This window comes from Mustelus asterias, chromosome 8, assembly GCF_964213995.1.
Source record: "Mustelus asterias chromosome 8, sMusAst1.hap1.1, whole genome shotgun sequence".
Taxonomy (NCBI): Eukaryota; Metazoa; Chordata; class Chondrichthyes; order Carcharhiniformes; family Triakidae; genus Mustelus; species Mustelus asterias.
The window spans coordinates 63,798,672-63,815,357 of NC_135808.1; the positions used below are offsets into that span (position 1 = coordinate 63,798,672).

The following is a 16,686-nucleotide window of genomic DNA, read 5'->3' on the forward strand; positions in this document are numbered from 1 at the left end:
AGAATAACAGCGACGTTATAGCATTACAAAATTTGGCAATTAATCATGTTTAAAAGTCAGTCAGTACATTCTCTGACATCAATTAAGTAAGGCCAATCGAAAATTTGAATGTATTACTTAATTAATGGGTTTTAATTCAGTCATTTGTTTAATTTAAAGCAATAGCATTTTTTCAAGTTATGCGCACTGGCTGGGTTTTATTCTGCTTTCATTTCACATTTTGTACACTTTTCATCATTTTCCTCATCTCCTCCCAAGCGGACCTTTTACACTATTAAGCACTACAGACATATTTAGAATTTTTCATATTTGTTATAGCTAATTTGTTCTGCAACAAGATGCTGAATGAAGTGCTGTGTTAGGGGATTTCCATGTGCTGAACTAGTCCAATTTGTAGTGTTTTGGCACCTGTTTCCTGTGGAAGAATAGCAGCAGATGAGCTGCATGATTCAGCCTCATACAATTAGTTGGTTGGCATAGAAACAAAAAATAGAAGCGGGATAGGCCATTCGACACTTCAAGCCTGCTCCGCCATTCAACATAATGATGGTTGATCTTTTATCTCAATGCCATACTCCAGCGCTCTTCCCATCGCCCTTGATACCTTTAGAGCCAAGAAATCTATTTCCTTCTTAAATATATGCAGTGATTTGGCCTCCACATCCTTCTATGGCAGAGAATTCCACAGGTTCGTCACGCTCTGAGTGAAGAAATTTCTCCTCACATCATTCCTAAATGGCCTACTCCATATCCTGAGACTGTGACCATTTGTTCTTGACTCTCCAACCAGAGGAAACAATGTCCCTGCATCCAGTCCATTCAGCCCTGTCAGAATTTTGTATGTTTCAATGAAATCTCCTTTCATTCTTTTAAATTCCAGTAAATACAAGCTCTCCCAACCCAATCTCTCCTCACACGACCATCTTGCCATCCCTGGAATCAGTCTGGTGAGCCTCTGCTGCACTCCCTCAATGGCAAGTATATCCTTTCTCAGATAAGGAGACCAAAAATGCACACATTACTCCAGATGTGGCTTCGCTAAGGCCACGTACAGCTGCAGTAAGACATCCTTGCTCCTGTACTCAGGTCCTCTTGTAATGAAGGCCAACAAACCATTGGCCTTCCTAACTGCTTGCTGTACCTGCATGCTAGCTTTCAGTGATTGTTGTGCTAGGCACCCAGGTCCCTTTGTATGTCAATATTTCTCAATCTATCACCATTTAAATAATACTCTTCCATTCTGTTTCTCCATCCCAAGTGGATAACTTCACATTTATTCACATTACATTGCATCTGCCACATACTTGCCCACTCACTCAACTTGTCTAAATCACCCTGAAGCTTCTTAACATTGACCTCACTATTCACCTTCCCACCAATTTTTGTGTCATCAGCAAACCTAGAAATATTACTTTTGGTTCCCTCATCCAAATCATTGATGTATATTGTGTATGGATGGGGTCTAATCACTGATCCCTACGGGATCCGAGTGGGCACCACCTATTACTTCAAAAGAGACCCATTTATTCCTACTCTTTGTTTCCTGTTTGTTAACTAATTCTCAGTCCATGCCAATATACTATCCCCAATCCCATATGTATTCTCCTATGTGGGACTAAATCCAAATACACCATATCCATTGGTTCACTCTTATCTGTTCTACCAGTTACATCCTCAAAAAACTCCAGTAGGTTTGTCAAACATGAGTTTCCTTTTATAAATCTATATTGACTTTGTCTAATCCTGTTGAGATTTTCTAAGTGTACTGTTAGTGCATCCTTTACTATAGACTCAGACATCTTTCCTACTACTGACATTAGACTAACCGGTCTGTCATTTCCTGTTTTCTCCCTTCCTCTTTTTCAAATAGTAGGGTTATATTTGCCACCCTCCAGTCTGCTAGGACTGTTCCAGAATCCACAGAATTTTGGAAATTGAGAACTAACACATCCACTATTTCCGTAGCCACTTCCTTTAGTACCCTGGAATGTAGATTATCAGGCCCTGGGTTTTTTTAGGCTTTTAGTCCCATTAATTTCTCCAACATTATTTTTCAGGTAATACTAATTTCCTTCAATTCCTCCTTCTCATTAGACTCTTGATTTATTAGCATTCCTGGAAAGTTATTTGTGTCTTCCTTCATGAAGACAGAATTAAAGTCATTGTTGAATTGCTCTGCCATTTCCTTGATCTCTTATAAATTATTCTGTTTTGGACTATAAGGGACCAATGATTGTCTTCACTGATTTTTTTTCCGTTTATGTAATTACAGAAGCTTTTGCAGCCTGCTCTTATGTTACTTGCAAGTTTACTCTAATACTCTTTTTTTTCCTTTTAATCAACCTCTTTGTCCTCCTTTGCTGAATACTGAACTTCTCCCAATCCTCAAGCTTGCTACTTTTTCTAGCAACTTTATAGGATTCCTCTTTGGATTTAATACTATCCTTAATTTATTTTTGTAAGCCATGGTTGGGCCGCATTTCTTGTTTTGTTTATGCATCAGAAAGGAATGTATAGCTGTTGCAATGTGTACATTAATTCCTCAAATATTTGCCATTGCCTATCCATCACCATGCCTTTCAATGACGTTCTCCAGTCTATCTTAGCGAATTCACACCTCATATCTTCATTGCTTCCCTTTGTTTAGATTTAAGAACCTAGTTTCAGATTGGACTCCTTCACTTTCCAGCCTAATGAAGAATTCTATCATATTAGAGTCACTGTTTCCGAAAGGACCCACACAACACGATTATTTATCAACCCCTTCTCATTGCATAATACCAAATCAAGGATAGCATGTTCCCTAGTTGGTTCCTTAACATACTGGTCTGAAAAAAACATCTTGTACACATTCCAGCAATTCATCTGTCACAGTATTGTTGCTAATTTGATTTGCCCAGTCTATATGTAGATTGAAGTCACCCATAATTACTGTAGCACCCTCATTACATGCATCTCGAATTTCCTGTTGAATGCTATCTGTTACCTTGCCACTACTGTTTGGAGGCCTATAGACTTCTCCTATTAATGTTTTCACTCCTTATTGCTTCTTAGCTCCATCCAAACTGATTCTACATCTATATTTTCTAAACCAATATCCTCTTGCACTGATTCCCTTCTGAACTAACAACATCATCTCACCTCCTTTCCCTTTTTGTCTGTCTTTCCGAAATATCACATACCCTTGATGTTCAGTTCCCTGCAACTATGTCTCCATAATCGAAACCATATTATCCTATATATCAATTAATTCACCAACCTTATTGTGAATGCTCTGTGCATTCAGACACAGTGCCTTAAAACTAGTCTTTTTTAACATTTTTACGCAAGATCATTGGTACTATAGCCCTATTTGCTGCTAGCCCTTGTTTCCTCTGCCCTTCAACTTTTGCTTTCTATTTGTCTTTCATTTTTATCTGTTTCCCACTCGTGTGGATAGGGGCAGGGGTGATCTGTATACAAAAAACGGGTGGAACTTGAATCACAGGGGGACCAATATCCTGGCCGGTAGGTTGGCTAAGGCTACTGGGGAGAATTTAAACTAGATAGGTTGGGGGGAGGGGAGCTAGAAGAGTTGACTAGGATCAAGGAACTAATTGATGGGGGGGAGGATGCAGGGGTAAGGGGAATTACAAAAATAATGGTAGAGGAGAGGGTGCAAGTGAATGAAGGCGGTAATTTAGATAAGGGAGTAGAGGGAGAGGGTGTTCGCGACTCATCAAAGCGGGTCCAGATAAAAGCTGGAATAAGGACACTTTGCCTGAATGCACGAAGCATTCGGAACAAGGTAAATGAGTTGATGGTGCAAATCAGCACAAGTGGGTACGATCTAGTGGCCATTACAGAAACGTGGCTGAAAGGTGACCAGGACTGGGAGATGAATATCCAGGGGTATCAGGCGTTTAGGAAGAATAGACAGGAAGGAAAAGGTGGTAGGGTCGCGCTATTAATAAGAGATAATATCAGGGTAGTACTGAGGGATGACATAGGCTCTGAGGAACAAAACGTGGAATCATTATGGGTAGAGATGAGGAATAGTAGAGGGAGAAAGACACTAGTAGGTGTGGTATATAGGCCCCCAAATAATAATGTTGAGGTAGGGAGGGCTATAAACAAGCAGATAAGGGATGCGTGTAAAAACGGAACGGCAATAATCATGGGGGACTTCAACATGCACATTGACTGGCAGACTCAAGTCGGTAAGGGTGGAATGGAGGAAGAGTTCTTAGAATGCTGTCGGGATAGTTTCCTTGAACAGCATGTTACGGAACCGACGAGGGAACGAGCTATTTTGGATCTGGTATTGTGTAACGAGGTAGGTAGAATTAAGGATCTTATTGTGAAGGACCCTCTTGGGTCTAGTGACCACAATATGGTCGAATTTCTGATTCAGATGTTTGAACAGAGGGAAATATGATAGGATGAGGGATGAATTGGCTAAGGTAGACTGGGAGAGCAGGCTGGCAGGTAGGATAGCTGAGGAACAGTGGAGGATTTTTAAGGAGATCCTTTTCAGTTCTCAGCAAAAATATATTCCAGCAAAAAACAAGGATTGTAAGAAAGGGGAGAACCAGCCGTGGATAACGAAGGAAATAAAGGAGAGTATTAAAATAAAAACAGCTGCGTACAGAGTGGCCAAAAATAGTGGAGAAACAAGTGATTGGGAAAAATTTAAGAAACAACAAAGAGAGACTAAGAAAGCGATAAAGAAAGGAAGGATAGACTATGAAGCTAGGCTAGCAATTAGTATAAAAAATGATAGTAAAAGTTTTTATAAATATATAAAAAGGAATAGAGTGGCTCGAGTGAATGTTGGACCCTTGGAGGATGAGAGGGGGGAGTTAATAGTGGGAAATGAGGATATGGCTGAGTCTTTAAATAAGTTTTTTGTGTCGGTCTTCACGGTGGAGGACACAAATAGTTTGCCAAATATTAACGATAGAGGGTTGGCAGCAGGAGAAATACTTAATACAATTAATGTTACCAGAGAGGCAGTGCTGGGTAGACTAATGGGACTGAAGGTGGACAAGTCCCCGGGTCCGGATGGAATGCATCCCAGGGTATTGAAAGAAATGTCAGAGGTAATAGTGGATGTGTTAGTGAGTATTTATCAAAACTCGTTGCATTCTGGGGTAGTGCCGGTTGATTGGAAAATGGCTAATGTTACGTCGCTGTTTAAAAAAGGAAGGAGACAAAAGGCGGGTAACTATAGGCCGGTCAGCTTAACGTCTGTAGTAGGGAAAATGCTGGAATCCATTATTAAAGAGGAGATAGCAGGGCATCTGGATAGAAATGGTTCGATCAATCAGACGCAGCATGGATTCATGAGGGGAAAGTCGTGCTTGACGAACATGTTGGATTTTTATGAAGATGTGACTAGGGCGGTTGATGGAGGAGAACCGGTGGATGTGGTGTTTTTGGATTTCCAAAAGGCGTTTGATAAGGTGCCCCATAAAAGGCTGCTGAAGAAGATTAGGGCACACGGAGTTGGGGGTAGTGTGTTAAAGTGGATTGGGGACTGACTATCCGACAGGAAGCAAAGAGTCGGAATAAATGGGTGTTTTTCCGGTTGGAGGAAGGTAACTAGTGGCGTGCCGCAGGGATCGGTACTCGGGCCGCAACTATTTACCATTTATATAGATGATCTGGAGGAGGGGACGGAGTGTAGGGTAACGAAATTTGCAGACGACACAAAGATAAGTGGAAAAGTGAATCGTGTGGAGGACGGAGAAGATCTGCAGAGAGATTTGGACAGGCTGAGTGAGTGGGCGAGGATATGGCAAATGGAGTACAACGTTGATAAATGCGAGGTTATACACTTTGGAGGAAATAATAACAAATGGGATTACTATCTCAATGGAAACAAATTAAAACATGCTACCGTGCAAAGGGACCTGGGGGTCCTTGTGCATGAGACGCAAAAGCCCAGTCTGCAGGTACAACAGGTGATCAAGAAGGCAAATGGGATGTTGGCCTATATCGTGAGGGGGATAGAATATAAAAGCAGGGATGTCTTGATGCACCTGTACAGGGCATTGGTGAGGCCGCAGCTGGAATACTGTGTGCAGTATTGGTCCCCTTATATGAGGAAGGATATATTGGCATTGGAGGGAGTGCAGAGAAGGTTCACCAAGTTGAGACCGGAGATGAGGGGTTTGGATTATGAGGAGAGGCTGAGGAGATTGGGTTTGTACTCGTTGGAGTTTAGAAGGATGAGGGGGGATCTTATGGAGACTTATAAGATAATGCGGGGGCTGGATAGGGTGGAGGCGGAGAGATTCTTTCCACTTAGTAAGGAAGTTAAAACTAGAGGACACAGCCTCAAAATAAAGGAGGGTCGGTTTAAGACAGAGTTGAGGAGGAACTTCTTCTCCCAGAGGGTGGTGAATCTCTGGAATTCTCTGCCCACTGAGGTGGTGGAGGCTACCTCGCTGAATATGTTTAAAGCGCGGATGGATGGATTCCTGATCGGTAAGGGAATTAAGGGTTATGGGGATCAGGCGGGTAAGTGGTACTGATCCACGTCAGATCAGCCATGATCTTATTGAATGGCGGGGCAGGCTCGAGGGGCTAGATGGCCTACTTCTGCTCCTATTTCTTATGTTCTTATGTGTCACCACACTGAGGTTCCTATCCCATTGCCACTCCAGCTTAGACCGTTCCCAACAGCAATAGGAAATAATCAGTCGTGCTGGGGTGCAACCCATCTAGCTTGAACAGGTTTCATCTTCCCCCAGTATGGAGGTTGGTGAATAATGACCGGCTTTTTTCATTGAATGTGAGCTCTTCCTTATGCATGTACCACTCAGCTATGACTCACCAGGAACACCCACCTCTGAGACAGAAGATTGTGAGTTCAAGTCCCACTCCAGAGACTTGAGCACATAATCTAGGTTAATATTTTGGTGCAGTCTGAGGGAGTACTGCACCATCTAAGTGCTGTCTTTTTGGTGAAACATTAAATAAGGCCTTGTCTCCTCGGGTGGATGTACAATAACCCATTTCAAAATGCATTGGAGTACTTCCTAAAATTGTGACCAATATTTATCCCTCAACCAACATTATATTCATTATCAGGTCATTATGGTGTTGTGGGAATGTGATATGTGCAGGTTAGTTGTTACATTTCCTGCATTGCAACAGTGATGACACTTCAAAGATATTTACTTGTTTGTAAAGAGCTTCAGGGCATCTTGAGGTTGTGAAAGGTGCTATATAAAAGTATTCTTAATGTTGTAATTTTAGACGAGTCTTGGGAACCAAGATTTTAAATGGGATAATTCGCAAGTAAAAAGCTTCAGTGCCTGAATGGCCTCTTCCTACTTTCTTACTTTGTTGGAGTATGTTCGAACTCCAGGGATTGTTCGTATTTTGTGCTTGTCCTGTGACGATTTTTCCTCTGTCATTAAGAACTCAATTTCCATGGAAGTTATCAAGCATCTGAAATGCAGTGAATGGAAACAAAGGGGAAAATGACTGTCCGTAATGAATTGAGACTGTTATGCATTGTGATGCCTCAGTTCATGTCCCTTTGACCTCTTGCCAACATTCTGGTTTCCTTTCAAATATACATCGAATTGCAAATCTGTGCATTTTTCCAAAACTTCAATCCCTGAAATAGCACATGAAAAACTGAAATTCATCCTTGAACTAGCTAGGAATCCAACAACTAAAGCTGCGTTGGTGAAGACATGCCAACACTCATGGTTGTATTGTCACCACCGTGAGAGGAGCTTCCACGGTATGAAATGGCCCCAAAACAACTGGCTCAAAGTGCATAGAACATAGAACAGTACAGCACAGAACAGGCCCTTCGGCCCACGATGTTGTGCTGAGCTTTATCTGAAACCAAGATCAAGCTATCCCACTCCCTATCATCCTGGTGTGCTCCATGTGCCTATCCAATAACCGCTTAAATGTTCCTAAGGTGTCTGACTCCACTATCACTGCAGGCAGTCCATTCCACACCCCAACCACTCTCTGCGTAAAGAACCTACCTCTGATATCCTTCCTGTATCTCCCACCACGAACCCTATAGTTATGCCCCCTTGTAATAGCTCCATCTACCCGAGGAAATAGTCTTTGAACGTTCGCTCTATCTATCCCCTTCATCATTTTATAAACCTCTACTAAGTCTCCCCTCAGCCTCCTCCACTCCAGAGAGAACAGCCCTAGCTCCCTCAACCTTTCCTCATAAGACCTATCCTCCAAACCAGGCAGCATCCTGGTAAATCTCCTCTGCACTCTTTCCAGCGCTTCCACATCCTTCTTATAGTGAGGTGACCAGAACTGCACACAATATTCCAAATGTAGTCTCACCAAGGTCCTGTACAGTTGCAGCATAACCCCACGGCTCTTAAACTCCAACCCCCTGTTAATAAAAGCTAACACACTATAGGCCTTCTTCACAGCTCTATCCACTTGAGTGGCAACCTTTAGAGATCTGTGGATATGAACCCCAAGATCTCTCTGTTCCTCCACAGTCTTCAGAACCCTACCTTTGACCCTGTAATCCACATTTAAATTAGTCCTACCAAAATGAATCACCTCACATTTATGAGGGTTAAACTCCATTTGCCATTTTTCAGCCCAGCTTTGCATCCTATCTATGTCTCTTTGCAGCCTACAACAGCCCTCCACCTCATCCACTACTCCACCAATCTTGGTGTCATCAGCAAATTTACTGATCCACCCTTCAGCCCCCTCCTCTAAGTCATTAATAAAAATCACAAAAAGCAGAGGACCAAGCACTGATCCCTGCGGCACTCCACTAGCAACCTGCCTCCAATCCGAAAATTTTCCATCCACCACCACCCTCTGTCTTCGATCAGACAGCCAGTTACCTATCCAATCGGCCAACTTTCCCTCTATCCCACACCTCCTCACTTTCATCATAAGCCGACCATGGGGGACCTTATCAAACGCCTTACTAAAATCCATGTATATGACATCAACTGCCCTACCTTCATCAACACACTTAGTTACCTCCTCAAAAAATTCTATCAAATTTGTGAGGCACGACTTGCCCTTCACGAATCCGTGCTGACTATCCCGGATTAATCCGCATCTTTCTAAATGGTCGTAAATCCCATCCCGAAGGACCTTTTCCATCAATTTACCAACCACCGAAGTAAGACTAACCGGTCTATAATTACCAGGGTCATTTCTATTCCCTTTCTTAAACAGAGGAACAACATTCACCATTCTCCAGTCTTCTGGCACCATCCCCGTGGACAGCGAGGACCCAAAGATCAAAGCCAAAGGCTCTGCAATCTCATCCCTTGCCTCCCAAAGAATCCTAGGATACATTTCATCAGGCCCAGGGGACTTATCGACCTTCAGTTTATTCAAAACTGCCAGGACATCCTCCCTCCGAACATCTATTTCCTCCAGCCTATTAGCCTGTAACACCTTCTCTTCCTCAAAAACATGGCCCCTCTCCTTGGTGAACACTGAAGAAAAGTATTCATTCATCACCTCGCCTATCTCTACTGACTCCATACACAAGTTCCCACTACTGTCCTTGACCGGCCCTAACCTCACCCTGGTCATTCTTTTATTCCTCACATAAGAGTAAAAAGCCTTGGGGTTTTCCTTGATCCGACCCGCCAAGGACTTCTCGTGTCCCCTCCTAGCTCTCCTAAGCCCCTTTTTCAGCTCATTCCTTGCTAACTTGTAACCCTCAATCGAGCCATCTGAACCTTGTTTCCTCATCCCTACATAAGCTTCCCTCTTCCTTTTCACAAGACATTCCACCTCTTTCGTGAACCATGGTTCCCTCACTCGGCCATTTCCTCCCTGCAGTTGGAAGAATTCAGTCCCATACAAGTGGTTGGTTAATTGGTTGACATGGAAGTTGGTGAATAACAACTTGCATATTTTAACTGATTGTGAGCCCTTCCTTACGCATACATCACTCCACTGTGACTCAGCGGAACACCTGCCTGAGGCAGAAGGTTGTGGGTTTAAACCCCACTCCAGAGACTTGAACATACAATCTAGCCAACACTTTAGCACAGTACTGAGGGAGTGCAGTGCTATCTGAGTGTTGTCTTTTTGGTAAAACATCAAATAAGGCCACCAATGTAGGCCAGAGGTCTTAGGTTTTAGTCTAGAAATGGCCTCCATTCCTTCCCACTCCTCCTCTGAGGCTAACAGACTAAAATAATTTTGAGGCCTCCTATTTTCTCTGTCTTCTTCCCTTACTGGGAACTTCGTTTTTAACTTTTCCCTGTTCTCTCTTGCCTGTGTTTTTTTTAACCTCTTCCTGTCTCTTGCTCACTTCTCCCAGGGTTTTGGTATCCTTTTTGAGTTTTTGCTTTTTATGCAGGCACATAGGACCTTTGTCTTCAGCTCCAAGTCCCATTGGTTATGCACATGGGCATGACGAACATAAAAAATCTAAACTGCGCATGTGCGTCTCTTTCCCAGACAGTGCATGCACGGGAGGCCCAAGATTCATTGGGTCTTGGAGGGGTTAGCCACAGAGCTGAAGACAAAAGTTAGTTTTAGTTTAATTACATGAAATTTTTAAAATGTTGTATCCTTCTTTGCAGCACACTTGGAGGGGGGTCTTCATGGGACACCAGTGTGCCAAGACACGCTGATTGGGAACCCTTAGCCTAGACAACCAGTGTTGGACTTTTGAATCAGAGAGAACATCAATGTCCGCATGCATGTATTTCCCAGCCCGAGTCTCAATGGCAGGATAACATCACTTTTGAGAATGAACACTGTGTTTGTTAGAAAGGTGCAGGGACCAACATTGTTTTTTAAAAAGAGAATCTTTGTGTACGTTACAAGGCCAACTGTGATGAGTTATAATGGGATATTTATTGCATCCAGTCCCACCTACCCCATCCCTTACCCTGTTATCTTCGAGCCCACCTGCTGCTACACTTTCCGAGATCTTTCACAAAGGAACCAGAAGTTGGGGCTTTCCATCTCCACCAGCGATTAATATGGAGAGGCAGAAAATCAAGCTTGAAAATGTTGCAATGGAAACTCCAAAACTTCTCTTCATTGGGAAATCTACTCGGGGAAATTCACAATGACTCTAACTCTGAAATTCCCTGTAGGTTTCTGGGTAGACAGATCTTAATACAGATTCTTTTTTTAAATCTGGCAGCAGCGAGAGAGAAGACAGAACTCTGTAGACCGTCTGTTTCACTATGAGTTTTTAACTTGTCACATGATATGGTTTGGAAATGATCCAGAATTATACGCTGATTAAGTATTTTGTTTCTTAAATAACAGGTGCTGGTCAGTTGTGAAGAATTAAATTGCTGAAAACCCATAAGATACAATACTTGTTTAAGTCTTTTAACAGAATGTCACTATTTAACATGAATCAAGGCAAAAACTCTATTGTGCAGCAATAAAAAAGGGGTTAATTAGAAATGTGGAGAGACCGACATTTTAAAAAGAGGGATTCTTTATGAATTCCAGTATTAACTGTGATCAATTATAGTGGGATATGTTCTCTCACCTGTACTCCTCGGCCTCTTTATCCCTTGGGGAGTTTTACCTTCAGTAAGTCAGCTGAAAAAAGATTAATTTCCTGTGTGTACGCTAAGGTTTGCCAGTTTCATTCATGTTAAAATTGCCAGAGTCTGGTGTCTCCTTCTTAGTTTGAATATGCAATTCACACACCATCAAATTGTACAGCTCCTTGTCACTCATCCATTACACTTATTACTTAACCATACATTTTATACAGGCAGTACTCACACAGAATTGCTTTTATTGTCTGTTGCCATATTTAAACAGTCACCTATATTCATGTATATGGTATATGAAGTGTCAACCTTCTGGGGTCAGCCATGGCTCTGGGGGATAGTGGATTTGAGTCCCACGACCGAGACTTTGAGGTTTATACTCCTGTGCAGCACTGAAGGAATGCTGCATTGTTGCAAGTGTAATTTTTAAGATATGTTAAACCAAGCCCCTGTCTGCCTTCCTAAGTAGAAATAAAAGATCCCATGTCACTGCATGCTAAATCAATAAAAGATCCCATATCACTACGCTACAAAAAAACATGAATTCTCTCCTCAACCAGCATAACTTAAACAGATGATCTGGTCATTCTCTCTGCTGTCTGTGGTACCTTACTAGGTACACATTGGCAACAATGTTCCCTTACCGTCATTACACTTAAAAGGTATTTAATTGGCTGGAAACATTTTAGGATGTCTTGGGATTATGTAAGGAGTTCTATAAATGGACTTCAAGTTCGATCTGCCAGTTAGGAAAGATCAGTTAACACTATAAGAATGATGTTGCTAAATTAAGTTTGGGTTTTACTTCCAGGTTTCTATAAATAATTGGCATCATTTACCAAATCATATGATATATTTGTATCACGCAATATGATTTATATTAAATCTATTATTTCATAGATATAGATAGCAGTAGGAAAGGTGGCAGAATTTCTCTCAGAATGATAGCCTCAAAAGTATCAAGAGAGCCAGTACTATACTGAGCACATGATCTCTCTGCATATCTCTCCCAATAAGCTCATAACCTGTCTCTGCATCAGATGGTGAGGTTGGATTGCTGCATTTTGCATGGGCGAGCTGGACTGACTCGTTCTTCCCATTGGAAAGGATTAGAGGCATAGGGGCCAAATTCGGGCAATTGGGACTAGCTGGGAGGGCACATGGTTGGCATGGACCAGTTGGGTCGAAGGGCCTGTTTCCATGTTGTATTGCTCTATGACTCTATGAGAATGTGTCTTTATTAGTTCACTGCTGAGCATTATCATAGAATTTTACATGATGGACAAAGGCTTTTCGCCCCATTGTGCCTGTACCGCCTCGCAAAGAGTCCCAATTGGTCCCATCCCCTGCTGCTCTTTCCTCCTAGCTCGGCACTATTTCCTTTGATTCCCAAATCTGCTTCCACCACCCTTTTGGGTAGTGAACTCCAAATCATCAAAACTTGCTGAGTTTATATATTTAAAAAAAATGTTTTTATCCCTCCAACTCCACATGGTGTTTTTTTCTTGCCACATTTTTAATCTGCCACTTTTGATGATTGACTGTCCTTGTCAATGCAAACAATTCTGCACACTATCCTCTGTCATAACCCACTTTTGGACCACCACTTTTCAATCTCACGTGAACCTTAAAATAAAATACTGCAGATGGTGGAAATGGGAAGTAAAAACAGAAAATGCTGGGGGGAAAATACTTGTCATTGATCCCTCCACCAAGGGGAAAGGTTTCTTCCAATCTACTCTATCTATGTCCCTCATAATTTTATACATCTCAGTCATGCCCCCTCAGTCTCCTCTGTTCCAAGGAAAATGACCCCAGTCTATCCAATCTCTCTTCATAACTAAAACTCTCCAGCCCAGGCAATATCCTGGTAAATCTCCTCTGCACCTTTTCCAATGCGATCACATCTATCCTATATCATGAATTCCAGAACTGCGCACAATACTCTATCTGTGGCCTAACCAACATTTTATGTAGTTCCAGCATAACCTCCCTGTTCTTAAATTCTATGCCTAGACTAATAACATCAAGTATACCATATGCCTTCTTAATCACTTTATCCACCTGTCCTTCTTTCCTTAAGGGACTGGTGTATATGCACACCAAGGTCCCTCTGATCCTAAGTGATTCCCAGGGTCCAGCTGTTCATCATGTATTCCCTTGTCTGGTTTGTCCTTCCCAAGTGTATCATCTCATACTTGTCTGGATTGAATTCCATTTGCCACTTATTAGCCCATCTGACCAGCCCATCTATATTCTCCTGTAATCTAAGACTATTTGTCACCCCACCAATTTTTATATCATCCATAAACTTACTGATCAACCCTCCTACATTCAAGCCTAAATCATGCCTAAATCGTTGATAAAAATAATAGAACTTTTTGGCATAGCCTAAAGAGCCCTTCGGTCCATTGTATCTGTGCTGGTCGTCAAGCACCTATCAAATCGAATCCCATTTTCCAGCACTTGGTCGGTAGCCTTGTATGCCATGGTATTTTAAGTGCTTATCTAAATGCTTCTTAAATGTTCTAAGGATTCCTGCCTCTACCCCCCTTCAGGCTGTGAGTTCATGATCCCCACCACCCTGTAAATGAAAATAAATCCTCAAATCTCCTCTAAATCTCCTGCCCCTTGCTTTAAATCTATGCCCTCAGGTTTATGACTTCTCTACTAAGGGGAAAAACGTTCCCTCCTATCTATCCAGCTATGTAGATAGCCATAATTTTGTGCACCTCAATCCCCTCCCCCTCTGCTATAAGGGGTATCTTTTAGGGCAAACCAAACAAACTTAACTCAAATTAACTCAGGGACAAAATAAAAGGGGCAGCTCCCCAAAAGGAGGGGGAACAGCCCGAACAGAACAGAAGTACAAAGGAAACTTAAAACATCAAATCAAAATGTGATTAAAGGGGTCAATAATGCACCCCAGTCCCTGCGATGCCCAGCGGGCACGGAAGTCAGCCTTTATCATAACTGAAGACTCCAATTATCATCATTCTAATGAACTATAATGAACACTTAATGTGAGGAAATGTGTTGTTTTTGTAAAAAAAAACTCAGCGTGTCTTGGTGCAGAGCGAGAGTTAATTTGATTTGGTTTATTTGGTTGGCCAAAAAGATTGGTGCAGAGCGAGAGATGTCAGCTTTTCCAAATTCTCACCCTGCCTACCTATTCCAGGCCAGGTTGTGTGAGTCTGGGCTTCTGCCAGGAGTTCTCTCTCTCTCAGACATACAAGACGCTCATTTGAATGGGGTGGGGGGAATGAGATCAGTGCGAATGGGCGAGAGGGTGGGAGGTAATCTGCGGCGGCACGATCCGGAGTGGGAGGGAGCTGGAGCTGGATGCGGAGCGGGGTTTGATGACTGTGGAGTGGGAGGGGAGAAGGCGGCGCTGGCCAGCAGCTGTTGCTCATTAGGCAGAGAGCTGGGGCAAGCTTCCGCGAGGCTGCCAGGCAACAGCAGGGAGGGAGACAAGAAAAGGCGACCTCTTTGCAGTCCAGCTTTTGGTGCTGGGAACGAAACATGACTTTTTGAGCGGGTGGATTGTGTGGGGTTTTTTTTTTCTCCTTCTCTCCAATGATTTCTCCGTCTCCTGTGGAACTCTTGCAAGCCCCGACCTGGAGCCCCGATGTGGGCACTCACGGCATGTTCGACCGCAAGCGCTCGGCAGTGCGGAACATCCAGCAGAGCTTGGTCCTGGAACTGCTGGACGAGCCCAATGTGGCCCTGCAGAGCTATCAAGCCCGGTGTCCGGAGGAAAACAACTCCTCGGTATGTGTCTGAGAGGCAAGGCTTGATTCTCACTGTGTGGGGGATTGGTTACTGATGGCTGTATTGAGCAGATAGTTGTCGCTGGACTCGCTGTACAGTTACACATTCCAAATACCAAGTTTATTTTTTTTCCATAATGAGGTTATTTCGCGGCAAATCCTGACTCTGCATCAGTGGTTGGAGGGGAGAAGGATTATATTTGAATGGCATCTGTGTGAATTATACCTAGGACTGCATAATGATTTGTGTGCTGTATATTTTACTCGTTCGTCCAGCTTTAAGTAATAACTGGTTTTGGTTGAACTAACAACCATTTGGTGTGTTTTATTCATCAGTCAAATTAGAAACGCCACTTTGTTTTAGTTGGCCACTTTAATTTATTAAGCCAGAAAAGCCAGTTTTAATTGACCACTTATTAATTTTAAGCTAGAAAAGTCACTTCGTTTTAATGGACCATTTCTGGAGGGCCCCTTTGGAAGAGGCTGTTACTGTCTTCCCCAGTGAGATGGCTGGTGGATGGATATTCGCCATAGCATTACTGATGGGAGAGTCTACACAGCAGTCATCACTCACTGCTCCAGCCTCTCGGCTTTTGCCTCTCGCAGAGAAGGTCTTTCGCATACTTGAGTGCGAGTTTTTTATTGGAACAGTTCTGGCGTGCAACCGCTGAGGGGGCTGTTGTATTAGCTTTTTAATCACCATAATGTAAATTCGGCAATTTGGGATTTGTGTGTGCTTGCTGGGCAGGGCAAACGCAGCATAACATTTGAAAACAGCAATTGGTTTAATTTCACTGAATGAGAAGTTTAAGTAGTATTTTAACGTGCCTGTATGACCAAATAGCTTCATCCTTCATTCCATCAAATCAAATGTGTTCACAAAGGGGCCCGGCTGCGCACAGATCGCAAAATGTTACACAGCAAAATTCTGGTCCAGGTGAAGTCTTGAGTTCTTGTTTCGGTGTTACTGTTGGGAAAAGGGAGGGAGAGGGGGGCGGGGGGCGGTGAAATTCAATGTTTGGCTGTCTTGAAACTGCTCCCAAGTGACTCCTCAACAATGCAATCTATAGCTCCTAGCCCTTGCACTTTGGATGCTGTTAATTGTTTTATTAGAAAAGCGTATCGCAGCCTATAGAATCGCCCGGTTGCAAAATATTAGCTACTGATAAGGGACAAAATCTGAATAATCTTGTACTGGGGACGGGAGGGGGTAGGGGGGGAAATGTACATCCACTATTAGAATAATGAAGTTTCAGGTTCTATCTTGATACACATCAGTTCCTGGAGGTGTAGTGTGGTAAACCTGTGCTCCAAACATGAGATGTTGACTGTTAACAAAGGTTCCCGATTGTTGAAGGATTTTAGTTGTGGTATTCTTTTTAAAAAATCAATCGTCAATCCACACACTATAAACAAAG

At 42.7% G+C, this 16,686-nt stretch overlaps 1 protein-coding gene across 2 annotated transcripts in view; it reads left to right on the top strand.

The window, feature by feature from the left end:
* LOC144497189 (ral guanine nucleotide dissociation stimulator-like 1) overlaps positions 1–16,686 on the top strand; it is a 199,094-nt gene that overhangs the window by 70,492 nt on the left and 111,916 nt on the right. The window contains exon 1 of one of the 2 annotated variants that reach the window (XM_078218060.1): positions 14,952–15,269. The exons of the other annotated variant lie outside the window; for it this stretch is intronic. Within the exon in view, the coding sequence (XP_078074186.1) occupies positions 15,075–15,269 (195 nt within the window). The 5' untranslated portion in view covers positions 14,952–15,074. Of the gene's footprint in view, positions 1–14,951; positions 15,270–16,686 lie in introns of those variants that run through there. 2 annotated transcript variants of the gene reach the window in all.